This window comes from Nicotiana sylvestris, chromosome 1 (genome assembly GCF_000393655.2).
Source record: "Nicotiana sylvestris chromosome 1, ASM39365v2, whole genome shotgun sequence".
In the NCBI taxonomy this organism is placed as follows: Eukaryota; Viridiplantae; Streptophyta; class Magnoliopsida; order Solanales; family Solanaceae; genus Nicotiana; species Nicotiana sylvestris.
In genome coordinates, this window is record NC_091057.1 from 183,810,757 (window position 1) to 183,833,824 (window position 23,068).

Sequence of the window (23,068 nt, forward strand, 5' to 3'; positions counted from 1 at the left end):
CCTCCCGAATGTCCCATCTCGCTGAAGTGATTGCAGCAAGCTCGGCTTTCCGGCTCAAGGCATCGGCTACAACATTACCTTTTTCCGGCTTATACTCCAGCGCATAATCAAACTCGGCTAAGAAATCCTGCCACCTAGCCTGCTTTGGTGTGAGGTTCTTCTGTGTCTGAAAGTAGCTAGTAGCCACATTATCAGTCTTGACCACGAACCTCGACCCGAGCAGATAATGTCTCCATGTATGAAGGCAATGCACAATGACCGTCATTTTCTTCTCTTGTACCGTGTAACGCCGCTCCGTCTCATTTAACTTGCGGCTTTCAAATGCTATGGGATGCTTATCCTGCATCAGGACACCCTAAATGGCGAAGTCTGAGGCATCTGTGTGCACCTCAAATGTCTTGGCAAAGTCAGGTAATGCCAAGACTGGCTCCTTTGTTACAGCTGTCTTAAGGCATTCAAATGCCTTTTGACAATGCTCCGTCCGAACACATGGCTTGTTCTTCTTTAACAACTCAGTCAATGGTGCGGCCTTTGCTGAGTATTCATTGATGAACCGACGATAGTAGTTAACAAGGCCAAGGAAGGATCTCAACTCAGTTACCTTTATAGGTGTCTCCCACTCCTGGATAGCACGTACCTTAGCCTCGTCCATGCGTAGCTCTCCATTGCTAATGACATGGCCCAAGAAGTGCACCTTTGATTGTGCGAACTCACATTTCTCCCTCTTGATGTATAGCTCGTTTTCTCGCAAGACTTGGAAAACCTTCCTTAAGTGCTCCATGTGCTCCTCCAAGGTGTTGCTGTAGATGACTATGTCGTTTAGGTAGACTACCATGAACTGATCAAGGTAGGGATGGAGGATCTTGTTCATAAGGGTGCAAAATGTGGCTGGTGCATTGGTTAAGCCGAAGGGCATCACCAACCACTCAAAGGCTCCATATCTCGTCACATATGCTGTCTTTAGCTCATCCTCTTCCGCAATGCGAACCTGGTAGTAGCCCTTTCGAAGATCCACCTTGGTAAAGTACTTGGCTTGCCCAAGTCTATCGAACAAGTCAGCAATGAGCGAGATCGGGTACTTATTCTTCACGGTGACCTTATTAAGTGCTCGGTAGTCTATGCACAAACGCAACAATCCATCCTTTTTCTTCTGGAACAATACTGGTGCGCCAAAATGTCCCTTTGATGGGCGAATGTGACCAACATCTAGTAGCTCCTTCAATTGTTTCCTGAGCTCCTCTAGCTCGGGAGGTGCCATACGATATGGGGCAAATGCGGGTGGCTTAGCCCCTGGCTCCAACTCAATCTTGTGATCCACCTCTCGCCTAGGCGACAGGTGCTTAGGCAACTCCTCGGGCATGACATCTTTGTTTTCCTCAAGCAACTTCTTTATGCAAGGCGGCAATGTCTCTTGAAAACTCTTGTTTTCTTCCATACTTGTGATGGTTGCCACGAACGTCGGCTCCTCCTTCTTGATCCCCTTGACAACCTACATAGCTGAGAGTTGTGCTTGGCTCTGTTCATGTGGCATAGTCATTGTAGGTACCATGCAAGCTCCTTCTCGCTCCATAACCAAGAGACGTTGGAGGTAGGGGTCAATTAAAGTATGACAATGTCTAAAGAACTCTTGCCCCAGTATGATGTCAAAGATATCCATAGCGGTTACGGTAAAGTTTGTCATACCTTTCCAAGTTCCCAATTTGACACCAACTCCATTAGCTACCCCACGAGCATTCTGTATCTCGGCATTCACGGTCTTGACGCGAGAGTTGGTTGGAGCAAGCTTCAATTCTAGTCTCTTTGCGGCAGCCTCAGTCACAAAATTATGAGTTGTTCCAGTATCCACCATTGCACGAACATGCTTGTTGTTGATGGTGAGATCCACGTACTGATTGCCATTCTCGGTAGGATGTATAGCTTGCTTCGTGACAACACTACATAATCCGATCATACCCAACTGTGCGGTTCCCGGACTCTCTCGTTGTGGCTGCTCCTTCCGCTCACGTACCATGGCACTGAGGCTCTTGAGGTCGGGACAATTCCTGAAGCCATGTGGCCCTCCGCATATATAGCATCCCTTTTTCTCGACCTATGCCTTCTTCTCGGCGTAGCCCTAACGACCACTCGACTTTTTGAAGTCTTTAGTCTTGGAGTTTTGTTGTTGAATCTCCTTAACTTTGTCACGGTCTCCCCCACCTTTGACATTGTTAACCTTTGACTCATTGCCATTGCCTATGTCGTACTTGTCATGCCTGAAATCTATCAATGATTCGGCCTCCACTATGGCTTGGTCTATATCAGTGACTTGTCGGCATTGCAACTCCTGCTTAGCCCAATTTTGCAACCCGTCCATGAAGTGGAACAACAAGTCATCATTGGTCAGGTTGGGGATTTGAAGCATAAGGGTAGTGAACTCCTTGACATAGTTATGTATGCTCCCTGTTTGCTTCAATTCCCTAAGCTTGCGCCTTGCCTCGTACAAGACATTGTTTGGAAAGAACTGTCGCTTGAGCTCCGCTTTGAACTGATCCCATGTGCTAATAGTACCTAGACCCTTATCCACGTCGGCCATCTTCCTTCTCCACCATAGCATGGCAGTCTCTGAGAGGTACAATACCGCAGTATTGATCTTGGCCTCGTCGTCCCTCACTTTGTCGTGCCTGAAGTAGTTCTCCAAGTGCCAAAGGAAGTTTTCCACTTTTTGTGCATCATGAACACCTTTGAACACCGAGGGTTTGGGAGCCTCGATCTTGGCCTCCCTCGTCACCACAACATTACTAGCTACCTCGGTCACGCCAGCATTGACATGCTCCTCGAGTGACTCTATCTTTGCCTTCATAGCATCGATAGTACTCAAAGCCTCCATGAGTCTGCACTCTAAGGCAGTGATGGTTTGCCTTAGTTCCATCTCAGTCTGTGTACGTCCCTCCAAGTCATTTCGGATACCCTCAATCTCTTCAAGAGTGTGCCCCTCAAGAACGTTAAGGGTGCCTTCCACCTTCCCTAAGCGTTGGCCAAAGATCTCCACGGCATCCATCCCCGCGTTCATCTTCATCACCCACTCTTTACCGAGCGAGACGTCCTCTAGAAGGACCTCCACTTCATCCTCGTTCACCTCAGTGGCGGATGGTTCTTGGGATGTAAGCCCTTCGTTTGACACAACCTCAGGTGGCACCTCCTGGCTCTTGTTGGTGACATTCCTCTTTTTGCTACGGCAGCTCTTGCCAGCAGCATCCTGGATAACGTTGGCTTGGGTGTTGGCAACGTTAATTTCTCCGTCGTTCGCCATTCCCTTAGTTGAAACCTTCGCTCTGATACCACGTTGTCACGTCCTTAGTTGTTAACTAAGTACACGTGCGGCACTTGACAACTCGCTCACGATCTTGCACAACTTGCTCACATTCTTGCTATGTCAAGTCAGTCTTACTACACTCAAGATCGCTAAGAGAATGGAAGAAAGAACACAAGAAATTTGTTAAAGGAAGCTTTGTATTAGAGAGAACTTGAATTGTTTTCTTGGTGAATTACAAATGAATGGCCCCCTTTATATATTAGTCTCCTAGGGGCTAGTGTGTAAATATTAATTACTACACAAGTCCTTGATATTTACAAGATAAGGGCTTTTTCTAGAATTCTCTACAAGCCTAGAAGATTCCAAGGACATTCCTAGGTAAGGAAATGTCCATACCTCTTTAAAATCTTCTTACAAATGCTAGCCTTCTTCTTATGTAAGCTTCCACATGGCATTAATATATGTCAAATGACGCCTATGTGGCATGATGACATGGTGGATCATCACATTAAGCTTTTGATTTAGTCAAGCAGCTCAGCAACAGTCCAACTAGTGAGTAAAAAAAATTGCATATCATGTTGGTTTTAGAACCAATTACATACAACCTACTACAACCGGTTAAACTATACTGATAACGGTAAAAAAAATTGCAAGCGATATTTATATATAAAATGCTTATGCTTAAATCATCATTCCCACACAACAAGTTGAGCTATTGGGGTACTGAAATTGTATTTTGTAAGTGAAGCTGATACGTGGTATAAAGAACAGCAAAAGTCCAGAATCTGGACTACAGATGATATTCCTGTAGCTAGCTTTAAGGCTCAAACTATTCCTTATTCTTTTTCTTTTTGGAATTTCCTACTATTGTTATACACTATACTAGGGGTGTTCATGGTTCGGTTTGGATCGGTTTTTCCCTAAAAAGAAACCAAATTAAGTAAGTTGGTTTTTCAAATATTAGAACCAAACCAAACCAATTAAGTCGGTTTTTCTTGATTCGGTTTATGTCGATTTTTCGGTTTTTTGGTTATTTGTCGGGTTTTTCTTAAATATAAGACATACTACACATATTCCGGCGACCACGTTTTCAATGTAACACTATCAAATCAATTGCCCTTTGAGAAATCTATTATTTACCAAAATATATTGATGATAATTGAATCAAATAGTGATGAATAATTTAAGGACTCAATTAAAAATATGTTATTTTTAACACGAAATGGATTCTTACACTAAACAAAAGAAAACTACCAATCAAACTAGAATGTAAAGGTAAAGAATTATATTAAAAGCGCAAACTATTAACATTTACCATAATTTTTTTGAAACTTTGTATAACAATATACATATATATAGGTGTAATAATAAATTTGAAATAGCTACTCCTATAGTCGGTTTGGTTCGATTTTTTTCCGATTAAAACCAAAACCAAACCAAATTTGATCGCTTTTTAAAATTCAAAACCAAAACCAAACTAAACCAAAAAGTATCGATTTTTTTGATCGGTTTGGTTTGGTTTTCGGTTTGGTTCGATTTTTCGGGTTTTTACGAACACCCCTACAATATACTAGCTAATAAGGAAAAAAAGAAAAAGAGACGTAGACCCAAGTCCTTTTAATTCTATGGTGTTACAATTTCTAAGGTTCAGGCAAAGCTTTACTTAATATCTTGTTATTCGTCGCCGTATTGTTTTTCAGTTTTAGCTTGGCATAAATTTAGATACTCAAGTTAGCGCCAAATTCAAAAACAGAAATTGTTAAATAGCGATAAGAACAACTTGGGTAGGATCGTAGGACTACTAACAACTTGTTTGGATGGTTACGTTGTTTGATGATGTCACGCATCAATATGAAAAATAAAATTGCAACATTACAAACAAAAAAATAGGATACATAGCAGATTATTATATAAAATGTAGGATAAAGGATTATCCTAATAGATTATTATATAAAAAAGTAGGATAAAGGATAAAATATGATTATTTAATAGTAAGGAAGTGCAAGATGAGAGGAAAAACAAGGTAACGATGCCACCACATCAAATCCGTCGTTACATAAAGTGACACTTTTCAACGCTACATAACGATGGATTTAAGGATACGATGCAATAAAATTAAAGTAACAATCAAAACAAATATTGTATTTAAAGTAACAATACGATACAATACAATATGTAACAACCCTCCAAACAAGACGTAAGGAACCAAAAAATTCCAATTTCATCTTTATACTGTGTAGCAAGGGAGAAATGTATGAATGGAGTACTGAAATAAGTCTAAATTTGATTTTAGGCTTAAGTTGGATTAGATAAAACTTAAAGACCGGTAATCACAAATAATGCGAGGTAGTATATGCTTTTATTAAAATTTACATCGTGTTTATGCTTTATTTTTTATTCAGTCTTTCAAAGCTCACACCAATGACTCTTGCAATCTTCTTTTAAAGAAATTTTTATTATAAGATATTTTTATAAATATAAAAATGTATAATTTTGACCGAAATATTTCAGTAGTATGTAACTTTTTTGAGAATTTCAGAAATATATAAAACATATATGTAAAATGCATTTTACTTAATTCTAGTTGAATGAGGTAACATATGATTTGGGAGATGATGTTACCTTAAAGGGATATTAAAAATACAACTTATAAATCACATTTTGAAAATATCGACTTATATAAGCATTTAAGTCGCACTTGAGAAACGGATTCCAGCGACTTATAAATTGAAGTCTAGAATGGGATATATAATCGCAATCCGTGAATACGACTTGTATACGATTTAAGCTGCGGAACGACATCGTAAGGGAATAGTAGCTCAGAAAAGAAAGATCGAGAAAGGGGAGAACTCAGCTCAGAGAGATTGAGAAAGTGAGAAGCAGCGATGAGCGGAATAGCAAAAGCATCGTTCATAGCTCGAAGGGCGGCGCAGAAGGAGAGAGTTCGGATCCTCTACAGGCGTGCCCTCAGAGACACTCTCAATTGGGCCGTCCATCGCCACCTCTTCTATCCTGATGTAAAATGTTATCCCCCATTTCCTAGGGTTTCTTCCATTCTTTCGATTTTCCACATTTCCTTCATACGATCTCTATATCTTATTTTTCGAATAATCGGTAATTCGTTTTATTTATATATTTATTTATTTGTTTGTTTCAGGCGGACGCCCTAAGGGAGAGATTTGAGGCCAACAGAAATGTGGTTTGTTTTCATTTTCTAGTTTTCCTTTATTTATGATTTTTATGTTTACTAGCTCGTTTGTTTAAAAAATAGTCATTTTCTGTTAAGAATCATAAATTTAGCTCGATATTGGGATTAAAGTTTATATATTTACTCTTCTATGTCCCCACTAGTGGGATTTTACTGAGTATGTTGTTGTTGTATATTTACTGTTCTATGGAATGCGCATGTGAACTATTTTGATCACGTCTGTATCAAAAAGTAATCACCAGCATTATTTGTTTTTGATGCACTAGTTATACTGGAAACAATGTAAGCTTATTGCCGTGCACTCCGTACAATGAGAAAAAAATGGTTTCTGATTGAAGTTTTTGTCTATGTCGATTAATAGATAACATATTGAGAATTGCTAATTTTTGGAATAGATGATTCTGCATTAAAGTGCATCGTGGATAATGAGAAATGACTCTACCTCTTATCTTACTGGTGGGCTAATTTCATGGCCAAAGCCCAAATGAATGAGGAGCTCAATTTTTTTTCAACTAGGGGAATTGTATTTCTGAAGTTGTTATAAATTCCCTGTATTATGTTTGATTCTTTTTGCAATTTGATGAATAAATTCATCTTCTTCTGTTTTGCTTTGTTAACATCCAGGAAGACGTTGAAACTATTGACAGACTTATAGCTGATGGTGAAGCATCCTATAATAAGTGGCGGCACCCTGATCCTTACATTGGTATGTTTCCTATGTCTGTGTTTGCTTTATGAACTTCATGCTTGTAGTAAACTGGATTGAACCCTATAAATGGAACATGTCAAGGATATGATGCCGGAGACCATATTGTATGAGAAACAGGTGTTTAATTGAATTGTTTTCTTAATAGTGAGGAAGAAACTGCGTCTATTCATCTTTCTTAAAAAAGACTGTCTCTATTCATAAAATATCTAATGGATGCTTATACAAAAACAAAAAAAGAAAAGAAATATATTTAGAGGATTTCTCATCCTATTTTTTTTTTTTTTTGAAGTTTGAAGATACTAACAGATAACTGATTTCCGTAATCTTGTTTTATTTGCCTCTGCATGTTTCCTTGTTGGACTATGTGAATCTTTGGTCAATGAGATGTTTGTTAAATATTGAACAGTTTTAATCGATTATTCAGGACGCTCTCTCATTGTCGTGGGTCCTTCATTTTCATTACATCGATGCGGATTCCCTCGTCTGAAACTTTAAAAGTTCTTATTTATGTGAATAGATATAGAAGGCACATGCATAAGCCAGCTTATTATCAGATTTTCAAAGACAAGAGTCTATTTGATATTTTGGCATGCTGTGGATAGGGGTGTACATGGACCGGGTTGGTTCGATTTTTATCAAAACCAAACCAAACCAGTTATATCGGTTTGGATTGGTTCGGTTTTGTCGGGTTTTTCGGGTTTTCGGGTTTTTTTGTTACATGAATATTATTTCAATCTTACTTTATTAAAATTGTAGATAAAGCTTTGATAAGTGAATATATGTTTAGTAAATATGGAAAAAATTGACAAACATATGATCTATTAAAATATTCTAATGGGAGAATTTTTTTAGTAACACAGTAATAGTTATTTTCTTAGTCGTCTAACAATAATTTTTCGTTAATTTACGCTTTCAAGATTAATAGATGAGAGGATCCCAAATATTTTTACATTTCTAAAGAAAAATCACTATAAAGTCTTAAAAATATAAATAAATTTTATATATTTATATGTCGGTTTGGTTCGGGTTTTTTTTACTCAATATTAAAACCAAGTCAAACCAAACCTAGTCGGGTTTTTTAATCGATTTGGTTTGGTTTTTCCGTTTGGTGCGGTTTTCGGTTCTGTTTGAACACCCCTAGCTGTGGATATGTGACAAGTTTTAGAAACATGATTGATTGAATAATCTCTTTTTTCTTTAGACTTGTAATAATAGGTTTTCTCTTTCTGTGATGAACAGTTCCATGGGCACCTGGTGGTTCCAAGTTCAACCGAAATCCAGTACCGCCGGAAGGGGTAATTTGCTTAAACATTTATTTACATCACGCTCTAGTATCAGCTTATGCTAGGTGCTTACATTATTCACATTCATTGTGTCAGTTTACACTAGGTGCTTAAGTCATTTGCTTTCCTGTTTCATCAGTTTCTGTGAATACCATCTGGTATAATCTCCAAGTGTTAATCTTTTGCCTGTATTTACGACGTTGCTTGGATGCTAAAGACACTGACGATATATCTAGTTCATTTTATTTCTTCTTTTTCTTGCCAATGCTCTGACTCGAGTTGAATTTGTTTTTTCTCATTGTTAATTGCTGGCTAAAATTTTAACTTTATTCTCCTCGTTTTGTATGACTACGACAGTCGGTTTGGTCAATTATTTTCAAAATTCATGCAGCGTTGTTTCATTTTAAGCACCTTTGTTCAAATCAAAATAGTTAAACATTGAACTGTCAAAAAGAGGGAACTTGTCAAAAAGATGTCACATCAACATCATAAGAATACAGTGTTATACTTAGTTGTATTACTGCTCTTTATTTAGATGGAAATCAGGACAGAGTAGTAAGAGAAGCAAGACAAGCATATTGTGACAAAAGATTATGTTGAACTTTTTGCTCCCTCCATAAAAGTTTGTAGCCTTACTTAAGCTAGCTTGATTGTTAACATAATAGTTATAATTTTTATTTATTAGCGAATACTATTATTAGAAAAGTGCACCCAAGGGTGTGGTGTAGTTGTCAATGAAGTGGGTGAGAACCATGAGGGTCTCAGGTTCAAATCCCAGCGGAGGCAAAAAACACTAGGTGATTTCTTTCTACCTATCCAAGCCTTGGTGGATAGAGTTACCTGTTGCTGGTGGGAGGTGGTAGGTATCCCGTGGAATTAATGAAGGTGCGAGCAAGCTGCAAGCTGGCCCGGACACCATGGTTATCAAAAAAAATATATTATTGGAAAAGTATCCTGGGGAGTGGGGATGTTGCATTGGCCCACATTTTTTTTGTTGATAGATATGTACATCAATCCACACATGAACTAAAAGCACTAAGTTGTCCTTCTATATTAACCAATCCAAATTTGTCTGCTATGACAATCAACAGGACCCTCCAATCTCTGCAGGTCATGCTTTCCCCTAGCTTCTGCTCTCCCCTAGCTTCTGCTCTTCTTCTTTGCGACTCTAGCCTATTAACATTCATTTCAGTAGTTCCCTGCAGAATGGAAGGGACAATACTTATGTTTTTTTGCCTTTTGTAACATGATGAATTTTTGCAGCACCATCTTAGTGCTGCTGATCAATGAACTGCTATTTTACCTTTTCACAAACTGAATTTTAATTTGGTGTCACATGCCATCCAGTTTTTCTAATTCCTTTTACCATCAAGCAGACTTCATGGAATTCCTTTTCTAATCTCTAACTTGTTGCATGATGCAGATTGAGATAGTGTATGACTATGGCAAAGAAGAGGCTGAACTAATTTGATACTTTCACATGCATATGAATAACAGGTAGAATCATTTTCCCTCGTGCAATACATTTGCTGTGTCCAATAGTTGCATTATGTTTATCTCCTGTCCCGAGGAAAAAATGGGAAAAACAAGAATCCCCAACCAGAAAAAAGGAAGAAAAGTGGCTGATGCAATTTCTTTTAAAAGTTAGTTTTGGCCATAATTCAAAATTTCAACACCAACAATAAAGATTAAAAAGGTCCGGTCATTTTTGTACATAACAGAAGAATAATTTTGGACCTCTGACTTTTGGAAAATTTTGAGCTATTTAAGTAATTTCAGCAAAGTGGCACTGTTGGAAAGATAATACAGAGCATCTGTTGTAAATTGCAAGTAATTCCAATTCACTGATACTTTTGTCTGGTGCTTTTCTCGTCTTAAACATTCGGTGATTAAAATTGAATAATGTTTTTGATATTGGTAATGACTTGCTGTTATATGTTTTTTACTAGGATTTATATTTGTAAATTTTGCCATTTGATTGAATATTGTCATATATTGATTTGCAGATTCAGAAACTGCAGGCATGCGAGGACAGTCAGATCCAGTCTCGTCTTTTTTTCTTAGTGATTCCATCTGCTTCACTAACATTGAACAATGAGACATTAAATATTTTTTGCTGGTTTGATGTTTAGAGAAATGGGGATTGGCATGGGACGATGCTCATGTAAATTTCTCCGTTTAGTAGTTGTGAGCTGCAAACCCAGAATTTCAAAAATAAATGTCAGACTTCGAGTCAAAATTGGAAAATGCGAGGATTTATTTGGATTGCCATTGCTCAGTTTCTGATAATCATCATTCATGTCTTTACACCATTTTTCCTGGTGACAATCGTGAGTCAATCGCTAATATATTGATGTTTGAACAGCTTCTTGTTAAAATCTCGTGTACTTACCTTATATGCCACAGTGGCGGAAAAATAGTTGTCTCCTTTTTTCAACTGCTGTGACGAGTGTGGCAATAGCGCAGATATGCTGTTCTTTCTTAGTCTTGGAATTTTTGTTTGGATGGAAAGGAAAGTAAAATAACTAATGAAATTAAAGATACATAGGAGAGGAAGTAAACATCCTGCAGTAAAAAGGAACATAATTTACAACACAGTGATCGCATTCGAGAGCTAAGGACTCTTAACTTTCGAATTTTGTGCAAGTCAAATTGATGCCTTGTCTTATTCTGGTTTATCAATTTATCTGCTAATTTAATCAACTGATGCCTTTAACTTGGAAAAGAAAAAAAGAATTACTACGTCATCTTCCTCTGCTTCCAATTAGCTGCACATAAGCAAAAGTCTACCAATCTACAACGCCAGCGAAGTTGCAATTCACGCATTCTGTTTTCTTAAACCGTAAAGTGTTTTATGCCAAGATGACACAAAAGATGTTTTTGATGTGTAATCGAACGGGATCATTGTCATTAGATTTCTAATTCAAATCTTTCACTGGCTCCGCATAATAAGAAATCTTCAAATAACATTTCACTAGAGATATTCAAATTTATTACGCTCAAGTCAAATTTAACACTATATAAGAGAGGGTTGTCCCCCGGAAAGAGATAAAAGATGCATGATTTGCCCTCTTCAAAAGATGTGCTAAGATTACGTTGCATGCTCCATAAGAATGATGCAAACTCATTTCACTACACAATGTCCATACACAATCAGAGACGAATCCAAAATTTGAACTTGACAGATCTAACCTTAAAGGTTCTTATGATTGAACCAATTGTACATTTGAAACTATGGCGTTCGATTCACATGTATATCTATGCTCTGTGTCTGAATAAATCCAAGGTCCGCCCGACTCTATTTGCAATCTCTACCTAACAAGACTAATTTCAGTAGAAAGCAGTAACTGGCAGAATCATTTAACTTCAGAATTGATTATTCTCCATTCGGTTCTCTGTCATATACCAATTCAAATATCTATTAAAAGAGAGTAGAGAAGGACAAGCTGAGAAGCCATTGGGATACTCATCCTAACCTCTATGTATATACTCCAGCATGTCAATTAACGGTCACTTAAGAAGGTTCACTAATTATTTGGGTGTCCGATAGTATTAAGATAAAGATCAAGAAAATTAGACTGACGAAATAGGAGGACAAAAGTGACATATATGTCAAGCAATAATAAAGCAAACAGTACCTTAATTGATCTAATGAGATGCAAAACCGCCAACAGAAAAGCACATCTCTAGCTCAGAGCTTCAACTATAAAGAATATGGGAGGCTGGATTTCCCACACACTGAAACATGAAGTTCAATGTTGAAAGCTGCAGATTTTATCCATTCAATTCACTTCAACCTCCCAAACATGCCTAATACATGAGAACGACTCTTCTAATGTCCGTCTTAAATGGCCAAGTTCTACAACTATAGATGTGTATTTGAAGCCAGCAACTACAATCGGTAATATGAAGAAAAAGCAAATCCATATCCTTGTTTCTCCATTTGTTTATTTTCTATTGGAATCTGACACCATCTAACTCAGACACAAGAACAGCACGAGACTAGATCAGCTCATATAGTCATATCAACCAAGGAAAGTGGAGATATGCATATGTCCCAAATCTTGGGAAATGGAGATACATTAGATGTCTATAAAAATTAGATCTTTATTGATAAGAAGGCAAAATGAGTAGCCAAAACTAATCCCATTTTGGAGCTTTAGTTTTCTGGACCCAAAATTGCCAATATGCAAAACATAACCAGTTCCAAGACAACATAAATGAGGAGGATTGTGTTCGGTCATTAACGAACAACATTAAGAAATCAAAGTATGATTGATGCTGAACCCAACTAATTTGGGATCGAGCGTAGTTGAATTTAGTTGAGTTTTGACATCAAATAACCAAATAATTCAGCTCTTATTCCCAATTCCTACAGCTCCTAATCTTACATTGCCATATGATAATACCTTTGTACTGCAATACGCCTAGTAGCTAAACAAAACAATTAAAACACAACTGCCTACACTGTCTTGAGTAGTAAATACATTCAATATTCATAAAAAAATCCATAAATCTTCTTATCAGAGGATTGCAAACGGGACAAAAGAGTCGATTTTTTTTCAGGGTACAGAAAATAAATGCATAATAAAATCAGATGAGTTTGAAAGGAAGAGGCCAAGGGGTAGACCTGGGAACCTCAACTTTATCCTTGATCCGTTCAATCTTCTTCTCCTTTTTGGGTCTCGAATTCCCATATGAGCCTTTGAATCTCTTCCCCTTTTTCGTCCTCTTATCCCCTCGTCCGCACAGAATCGGACCTCCCATTGCCGCTGACGTGGCAGCTGGAGATGATGATGATGTTAGGGATGAATATGCGATTCGTTGCTCCGTAGCCATCATCGTCAGCATTCTCCTCGCTGCTGCGCTGCACCACTGTGTCATCGCCATCTCCGTTTTCTTAAACCCTAGAGCTCAACTGAAATTGCCTCAATACAAAGAAATGAAAAAAAGGAGACAAAATAGAAAAGTTTAATTAAAGGTTTTATCTTTTGATTATCTTATTCCAAAGAGCACAAAAATTTTATGAGGCTTTTGTTTTTGTTTGAATTTGAAGTAATGGATAAGGTAATAATTGTGAGTATGTATGATTTTATTTATTTGGGGTTAACTATTAAAATTTCAATAATATTGTTTAGCAAAATATTAATCCTTTGTTTAATAGCCACAAAATATTTTCCTAGATTTTTATTCCCACAAAAATGAGAAAAATAATCTTCCTCACTTTTGTATGAAGTATTTCTTTCACATTGTTTCAACTATTAACTTATAGCTTGTTTGGATGGTTGTTACACATCCTTTTATAATGTATTGTATTGTATTATATTGTATTGTATTGTATCGTTTGATAAATATAATATTTGGATAGATTGTATCATTTGTTGTTGATTCATGATATCACGCACCAACAATATGAAGAATAAACTTGCAATATTATAAAGAAAATTATGATACTTTAAATTTATTATATAAAAAGGTAAGGTAATGATAAAATAAAATTATTTAATAATAATGAAGGGTGGGATGAGAGAAAAAGACAAGATAATGACGCAACCACACCAAATTGGTCGTTACATAAAGTGACACATTTTGTCGTTATGTAACGATAGATTTAACGATACGATACAATAAAATTTAAGTAACAACTAAAACAAATATCGTATTTAAAGTAACAATACAATATAATATACTAACAATCATCCAAACAAGCTGTTAATATAACTGTTACAATAAACATTCAATTTCTAATACTTCAAAAATTACATTACAACAACAATAACAACATACCCAGTATTATCCCACACTGTTGAGTCTGGGGAGGGTAGTGTGTACTCATACTTTATCCCTACCTTGTGAGAATAGAGAGGTTGTTTCCAATAAACCCTCGGCTCAGGAAAGCATAAGCATCACATTAATAAAAATATAGACAAGAAGGAACAATACTAAAAAGCCATATAAAAACAAAATAAAAATATAAGATAGTAAGGTGATCAACAATGAAAGAAAACAATGGTTAGTCCTAAAAATCTACTACCAATATAAATTGTCAATCTTACTCTTATGAACATTCTAGACTTCAAAAATTTACATTAAGAAAGTAATTTATTTATTTATTTGAATTTTGTACTATTAAAGGTGGCATGTGAAATGTTAGAATTGAAGAGTTATTAAATATTAAAAAAAAAATCCTTTTAAAACAACTTCTTCTTTTTTTATAAAAGGTAAGATACGTAAATTTAAACAGAGGAAATATCAATTTTCAATGCATGTATTTGAAAAACAAATTTCACTCGACTTTTTTCTTTTATTGGTTGTAATACGAACTTTTCATTCATTAACTAATATTATTACATAGAGTAGGAGATCCATCGGCCTCAGGCATTGGTGCTGCCACCATATTGTCTACATTAGTAGTGCAAGTTACAAAAGGATTCCAATTTCCACCAACTTAGAAAATATAGTAGTAGATACTGTTCTAGATTTTGTGCATCCAATTTTATCATCATGGATTGCTTTCAAAAGAGCGTTGGGAGGTTGTTCCAATACAAATAGTTGACTACTGCCTAACTGCTTGGATCCCTGGGTGGCCAAAAAATGAGCAACTTTATTTCCCTCCCTGAAATTATGCCGGATCAACGGATTCTGCAGTTTCTTCAGTAATGACCTGCACTCAAACACCAAGTTAAAACAAATTGAACAAGTATCATTTTCGAGTAAACAAAATATGTCTGTTGCATCAGTTTCAATTTCCACATTAACAATTTTTTTGTCAGAGGCAAGTTGTAGGCCAGTTTTGAGCACGTAGGTTGGGGTGTAGGCTATGGCTGATTTGTAGTATCCCAAAATCCAACACCCATGGCTATTTCTGAAAATTCCACCAATGCCACCTTTTTTTATATTTTCCTTTGAAAGCCTCATCGATGTAAATTTTATAAAAGAATTTGTTGTGGGGGGGGGGGGGAGGGAGCCATTTGATAGAGATGGTGGTAGTGGGAGGTATGAAGTTTGGGGAGTTGGTACAATACTTAAATTCTTTGCAGCAGCCGATTATCACATCAAGCGGTAGTTGGTTGCATTTATTGTTAAAAGAGTTATTATTTCTATTAAGCCACAAGTTCCAAATAGCAAATGGAAAGAAAATATCTCAAGAGATATCCCACTGATCCAATGCTATGTTGGAATTCTTTAGAATAGTGAGCCAGTGATCAGAGTTGCTGTGAAAGGGAAGAAAATTGACTCGTGCATCGCTCCAAAATTTGATAGCTATGGGGCATTCAAAGAAGACATGAATTATTGTTTCCTCCGCTCCTTTGCATATAGAACAGAGGGTGTCAATATTGAGTCCAATTTTATGTAAGTAACTTTGGGTAGGGATACGATAATTGGAACATTGTCAAAAGAAGTATTTGATTTTATGGAGTGTGTTAAGTTTCCATATCCATTGGAACTTAAAACTATTGGAATATGGCGACGAGATAAGTTTGTATGTAGAGCTACTTGAAAAGACACCGTTTCACTCGACTAAATAACAAAGTATCTTTTAGAAAATATTATTTTCTAAAAATATTGTTTCTTGAAAAATGACTTGTGACATACCAAGCATGGGTGGCTCTAAATTGAAACCAAATTCACTACATCTGTTTGTAAAATATACAAATCAAACCAGGGCAAATTACATAGAGTCCATTTTTCCACGGTTTTATTGGTTTTTCGGATTCTTTTTCTTCTCACACAACATACATAGAAAAAAAGGGTTTAAAAGAAAAGAAATTACGTGTTGTACGCTAAAATTTTCTGGAAACGGTTACTAGTGCATATCAGAATGTTCCTTTCAAGTACTAATGCAAAAGTATTAAAAATTTTACGAAATTCATCTTATCTCACTTGAAAAAATATATTATTCGGTAATAATAAGCTTAGATATAAGAAAATAAATAATAACTATGATTAATGCGGTGATCAAAAGGCAATTAGAGTGTCTGAACAAATTACTCCATGCTTTATAAGAGAGCCTACGACAGCCAACCGTTTTCAAGATTACTCCTAATTTTTATAGATTATATAATAAGTTAAACATAATTCAGATATTTGACTGGCAAAAGAAATGGTTAATACATAGAAGGTAAATAGACAGAACGTCATTATATCACAATTAACCCCTCAAAGAATACTTTTTCCCAGAGAAAGCATGAAACTTGGGTTCTTCTTTCTTTTCAGGTTCCTCTTTCACGGGTTCCTGCATATGGAAAGGAGCATTAAGAGAGTGAGATACAATAGAAACCGAGGTATAAACAGTCGAATTTGTATTAGCATGGAAAAGGAAAAGAGAGAAGAAATAAAGATTATGAATATTAGCATGTATAGAGATATAAAACCTTTTGTTTTTCAGGAGCGCGATTTGCGTTTGAGCCAAATACAAGCTTCCCCTGTGACTGACGACTAGAAGTTTGAGAGCTTGCAGCAGCAGCAGAAGCAGACTTCCCACTACCATTAGTAACATTGGTTCGCTTGTCTGAGGATCCAGAAGCGGCCAAAGGTGGAGGTTGCTGTTTTAATGGTTTCCCATCCAAACGTCTCGCTTCACCAGTAAAAGGGTTGAATTTTGGCTCTTCTGGTTCAGCTGCAGCCTCTTGACCTGCATGAGCGAAAAATCATTAAGCTACCAGAACAAAGTTCAGACATAGCAAGGTTTACGGTAATCTACAGGAATAAGCAATTACAGTTGAAAAGCTAACTCCTAGAACTGCAACATACCGGCCAAATAACAATTGGCCAAACAATATCCACCAGACTTCCCAACATGGAAGTATCAAAAAGTCATCGCACTTCCAAGGGCACCAAGCTCCCTTTTGTTAACCACACAGATGTACAGATAAAATGAACTTAAAACTGTAGAAAGGCAATCGCAATAGCCATGAAACTCTGGTCATATTAAGAATTTGTTGTTGGTCTCTACAACCATACTAGATATTGCCTCCGTCTCAACTAGCTGCTGTTATTTGAATAGTATAAGATAAAATAGTTTGAAGAGGTGTCAGGAGTTGATTAACAGTATTTCCAGAAGAACAATTAAATATGTCTGAAATATGGAGTTCTCCGCTGACAGGTATTACAGCATGATCAACTAATATAAGCAATAATATGTGGTGCTTCTTGAGGATGGAGAAAATTAATTTCAGTAAATTTGTCTTGGAGGGAGAAGTATCAAATAATATTTAGTTCAAGTGTCAAAGGTTGAGGGACTTGTAATTTAGGTCACAGGTCAAGCCCTGCGGCATGCGAACTAAGCCTGGTATTTAAGTGGAGAAGGGTAAAGATGCGGGCCCATATCCCCGAGTTTCAAAGGCTGTGGTTGGCCCTATTGACCCTAGGCGGATTTCTCGGTCATCAAAGAAAAAAAACATTGAAGAATATGCACCTACTGCTGGAGCCTTGCTTGGATGAGAAGGAACCACTCTTTCAGGTTCTTTATAATCAAGAGGGGGAGCAAAGTCTACTTCGCAGTCTGTCTCAATGATACTTATTCCATTCGAAGGTTTTGTCTCCACAATATCTATGTAATACTTTTTGTTGTTGTAAGCCACCATAATACTATCTCCTGTCGTTAAGCAGGAAAAGTTTCTGAGTGTCGTCTCCAAGCTGCATCAGTGAGGAAAGAAGTCAAACGTCAAAGCATCCATCAGTATGTGGATATTTCGTAAATGAGAGTAAACTAATAAACAACTGAACAAACAAGCTTTGGTTATACCAGTTAGCAGATGTAATTCTCCTTAGGCTAAAAATTTTAAAAATGAAAATAAATTATACTTGTCAATTATTTCACCTAACTATGCCTAGTATTCAAGCAGGAAACATACAAATACTAGAGCAATTAGAATAAAGGGCAAGACTCTATGGATTAGGACATGCGGAAGTCAAATCTGTGCATATTCATAAATGGAACACAAAGTCAATTATTATTCATGTTTTATACCTCTATAAAATATCATTTCAATTCCACATTTACTCATAGAAGGAGATATGTCAACCATTAGCACACTATCATTATCTCAATTTAAAAGAACAACGAAAAAGCTAATGCGGAAAGTATTTGAACAATAAGAACTCTTTGCTTAGATCTTTGTGCTTCTTCCCTAAGCCCTTTCTCTCTACTTAGCTACATGTCAAACATAATTATTTCAATCCTGGACAACAAAATGTTTCCCTTTCGCCGACGACACTCCTTTGGTGCTTCTAGCTCTACAAGGAAGAATTTACCTCATAAACAAATAAACAATCTCACAAAAAGTTAATCCAGCAACAAAGAGGTGAAATTGCTCTATGTTCTTATACATCCATGTACTGAAGCAATATCACTTCAAAGTTGACTCAGCTTTTTTAACTGGTTAAGACTTAAGAGAAATGACTAGTGCACCAACAATAGACTTTCAATCTCTAATGTTCCATATGGTGAGTAGTTACGGTGTACACCAACAATAAAGTGCCAATCCGATTGAATTAGTCTCGTGATCTCTCCTAAATGATTTAACTCAAAATTGTCCTTAAGTTCCACTTAACTCAGGAACATGGATTTGGTCTATTTTTACCACATCCCACTCTCCTATTTTGAAGACCATTATCTCCTATTCGCTTGTTTCATAATTTGATACATTTTAATATTTTATTATTACTAAAATGGAATTGAACCGCAGAAAAGTAACAGAAGTTCAGTAAACTCACATGGCCTTTGGGTTCGAAATATCCAAAAAATCCTTTGTGTGCGGTTGCAACTTGACATATTTCCCCTTAGGAAGTGTTACATTTTTCACTGTAACAATATCTCCTTCTTGTAGGAATAAATTTTGCATCATCTACAAGGCCCATACCTTAATGATTTTACGCACAACAGTTAAGCTGAACTGAAGAAAATAAGATTACACAGAAGTAACTCGTACCCAGTATGGCATATATATCATGCCCTCTTCTGCAATGAACTCCAAAACTCCACAGTGAGAAACCCGCTCTGCGGCAGCGTTTCGAAGCTCAAACAACATTGGGTAATCAATGTGAAGTGATGCTGCAAAATTACGTTCAATGTTGAATACAGGTGAAGAAAAGGACAATCTGCCAACTGTTAAAGGTGCAAAATCTAAATAACTGATAATGCCAACATACAAAACAAACTGACCTAGACGATCAAGAGCAGAGGGAGGCATTATAACTGGAAAAAAAAAAAAGCAATATAAGACTCAGAGATAGAATCACCTATCGCAGATTTTTTATTAAAAAAAAAAAAGGTATAGGCATTACTTACTTTTGTCTCCATTTTCTAACTGTGGCTGCAAAGTGTGAAACAAACGGAATCAGGATTGAAGCAAAAGTAACAGAAAATAAATACCAACGAAAACAATTTGAAAAGGTGACACATGAGACAAACATCTGAAGTACAAGTTTATTACACATATAAGATCCATCTTCCGCAGCATATATATGTATATAGGTATTAAAAAAAAAAGAGCTCTTTCGACGTACAACTACAGCAAAAAGAACTGCTAGATAGTTAAATCCAACCCCCTCCTTCCCCTTATCACAAAAAATTCCATGCCTTCCTCCACCCTACCCCCTTCTCTTGAACAACAAAAAATGTACATGACGCAACCTTGGGAAATAAGATGTAATGAGACTTTTGTGAGAATGACAATCTGATGGAAGTCAAAGGAACAAGAAGGATTTTGTGAAACCTTCACAGACAATTACCACAGTAGATTAGAGTAGTAAAGGAATTAAAAAACCTTCCAACCTTATCAATGAATGATACAGGATAACACCGGTACGTCTGTTCGAATGATCTTCCATGATATCCATATCCATCAAAAAACTGCAGATCACAAACCAAAAAGTACAATAATGACAAAGGAAGATAACACAAACAACGTAGACGTCAATAAAGTCAATCACAGATTTGTGAAGGTTACAACACAGAATTAAATAATATCAAACAAAGAACCGCTGCCATCAACAAAGAAGGTGCTCCTCTGAAGGTAGAAGCACCGAATGATTGGCTTTGTTTCGAGAAGCTTATGGGAAACAAAGTCGGTTTAGCCAATTCCAATTAAAAGATTTACCCTCTCAATATTATGTTTCTTTAAAAGAAATTCTGCTCTGTTGCAGATGTACAAACTTTTATCACTTAATGGTACTCAACCTATTAACTACTGCAGTGGCCAACTCTCCTCCTCCTTTCTCGGAATTTAACAAAAGGAGGAAATGTGCCCCTACTGATGACATTCTATTCATAAGTTTAGTGCTACCAATGCTAGCACTCAGTGAGCTCTTGTTAAATTAAGAAACCCCAAGTAATATAAGTTCAGTCAGAATCCAGTTCCATCTTTTACTCAAGAGAAGAATATTACGAAAACAGCCTAGCTTCTTGCAAACGTGCAAAAGTAAGGTTGCATACAATAAATCCAATATGGTCTAGCCCTTTTTATTATTCTTAAAACAATGCCAACTAAGTTATATCTAAAAAAAATTAGTACAACCATGGGGTTATATACATCAAAGAAGCAGTAATACTATTGCTGCATATTAACGGCGGAGAACAGAAAATTTACCATGATTGCTATCTCCGAATCACCTGAACTCAACTGTCTCAGCTAACCTAAAAGAACGGCAAAAAAAAGGATATTATAAAAATATATATCCTTTTCAAAACAATGGCTGATCATTAGAAGAATCAGGATTCAGGATATGCTTTACTAGTAATTCAGATTATTTTCAGAAATTTTGGAACACAGTCACAAGTTCGAGCCTTTATCACATGAGAAGCAAATAAGAAAAGATATTAACTCGTAAAAATTACAGAGAACGGTGATATTAAAGTAGAACGTTTCTATAATCAAAGGAAGCAAATATAGCATTAATCCAATTCACCAAAATTTATGTGTTTACACTTAAGGATCATTAAAAAAAAAAAAAAAAAAAAAGGCTAAGGCTTGTTGTCAAATTAAGAAGCAAACAGAACAGGAAAAATTATGAGAGGAAAAGAGAAACATACAATTTGATTCCTTTACAGAGAGGGAGAGAGAATGTGAGGAGTTCGTGCAGAGTGAGAAAGAGCTTATATGGGTCTTGTTTGTTTAGCCGACCCGCTAAAAGGAATTTGGGCTTGGGCCAATCTCTGGGCCATGAAACAAATTTGATTCACAAATTCATAGCTACACTCCTACTCGGAAAAGGAAATTGGATTTTTTCTCCCGTACAATATTTGAAACTTATTTACTAAAGTTGTCCTAATTTTGTATATTACCCACCCTAAAGAAAGATTACTTACAAATTATATACAGTCTATTATTAATGCCTTAAATTAGGGGATTTAGTTACATCCTTTTTATTTTGTTCTATCCTCTCCTCTTTCCTCACTGTCGCCTTTCTCATCAGTTTTTCTTTCTTTCTTCATCACTCTCTCTCCCTCGCCGTCTTTCTCTCTCAATAAGGTAAGCCTAAAAGTTGTCTTACGACAATCAACCTATTAAAGTAACCTCTAGTTTGTCACTGTCCTTTTTCTCTTTTACATTGTTACCCACTAAGTATGGAACTTTAACAGTGCGGGAATGTTATTGAATTCAAACTTGTGACACTTCAGTTTGTATCGTGCTCTCTTGAAAATCAGATTATCCTGCAGTTTGATAGTCTTTTTCTAGAGATGAATTCAGCACCTTGTAAGAAGATCGTAGGAATTGAAGATTCCAACACTAATCTATCATAAAGTTTTGAATTCGAATTTGGGTTTTCAATAATCATTATTTGTTTGAATTGAGTGTTGTTGCAAACAATTGTGAATATTGTTTGAAGTTTATATCTCAATTTTGAGAGTGTTTGGTGAAGATTAGACTTGGTTTTGACTGAATTTCAGATTAAAATTCGAAGAAGAAGAAGAAGAACACATGACATACAATATACTTACGAAATTGTCGTAAAGTTGTAGTATAATTGTATTTAAATTGTATTGTGTTAATTATATATATTTTTTATTTGGATATTGTATAAAAGTTGAAAAATAGATGTATAATGTATGAATCATCGTATAAAATTTGTATTTAAGTTATCAATACTATCTTTTTACATAAAGTTGTTGATATATATTAAAATTTGTCCAAAGATTTTACGAGGTTAATAATTATCGTGTGGGGCCAGTAAAATATTCTCCTTCACTAGATTGGTTAATTTACCCAATACACTAATCTATCACAAATTAACGAAACCTAATTAAATGAGCACTAAAATGGATACATCGTACTTACAATTAATATTATACAATTTGATGGTACAACAACATACAACTTTAAAAATAAACTTCGTACAAATTTAATAAAAATTGATATATCTATAACAACATACAAACTAAAAATAAATTTCATACAACTAATTATATAGTATACACTTATTTACAACTCATCTACAACGTTTATACATTAGTTTACCTAGTTAAAATATATCTACAATATCATACAACTTAAATGCAACTTTCATACAAATTTTATACAATATGTCTTTTGTATATTTTGTATATGAGTTGTATGGAATTTGGGGGAAAG

At 36.0% G+C, this 23,068-nt stretch overlaps 3 protein-coding genes across 3 annotated transcripts; 1 reads left to right on the forward strand and 2 right to left on the reverse strand.

Annotated features, from left to right (window-relative positions):
- The first annotated feature begins 5,999 nt into the window (after positions 1-5,999).
- LOC104210302 (NADH dehydrogenase [ubiquinone] 1 beta subcomplex subunit 9-like) lies at positions 6,000-10,763 on the forward strand. The gene is made up of 6 exons (XM_009759168.2): positions 6,000-6,309; positions 6,450-6,491; positions 7,125-7,206; positions 8,449-8,504; positions 9,916-9,989; positions 10,499-10,763. Exons 1-5 carry the CDS (start codon positions 6,178-6,180, stop codon positions 9,961-9,963), a joined length of 360 nt encoding a protein of 119 aa, XP_009757470.1. The 5' UTR covers positions 6,000-6,177; the 3' UTR covers positions 9,964-9,989; positions 10,499-10,763.
- Positions 10,764-14,912: 4,149 nt separating this feature from the next.
- LOC138877857 (uncharacterized) lies at positions 14,913-15,410 on the reverse strand. Its single transcript, XM_070157504.1, has one exon. The coding sequence runs from the start codon at positions 15,408-15,410 to the stop codon at positions 14,913-14,915; it is 498 nt and encodes a 165-aa protein (XP_070013605.1).
- Positions 15,411-16,520: 1,110 nt separating this feature from the next.
- Positions 16,521-21,575, reverse strand: LOC104210304 (uncharacterized). The gene is made up of 10 exons (XM_009759170.2): positions 21,529-21,575; positions 21,086-21,132; positions 20,272-20,349; positions 19,786-19,810; positions 19,660-19,692; positions 19,427-19,548; positions 19,212-19,342; positions 17,911-18,131; positions 16,868-17,127; positions 16,521-16,728 (listed from the first exon to the last, which is right to left on the reverse strand). Exons 2-10 carry the CDS (start codon positions 21,086-21,088, stop codon positions 16,645-16,647), a joined length of 957 nt encoding a protein of 318 aa, XP_009757472.1. The 5' UTR covers positions 21,089-21,132; positions 21,529-21,575; the 3' UTR covers positions 16,521-16,644.
- Between the last annotated feature and the right edge of the window lie 1,493 nt (positions 21,576-23,068).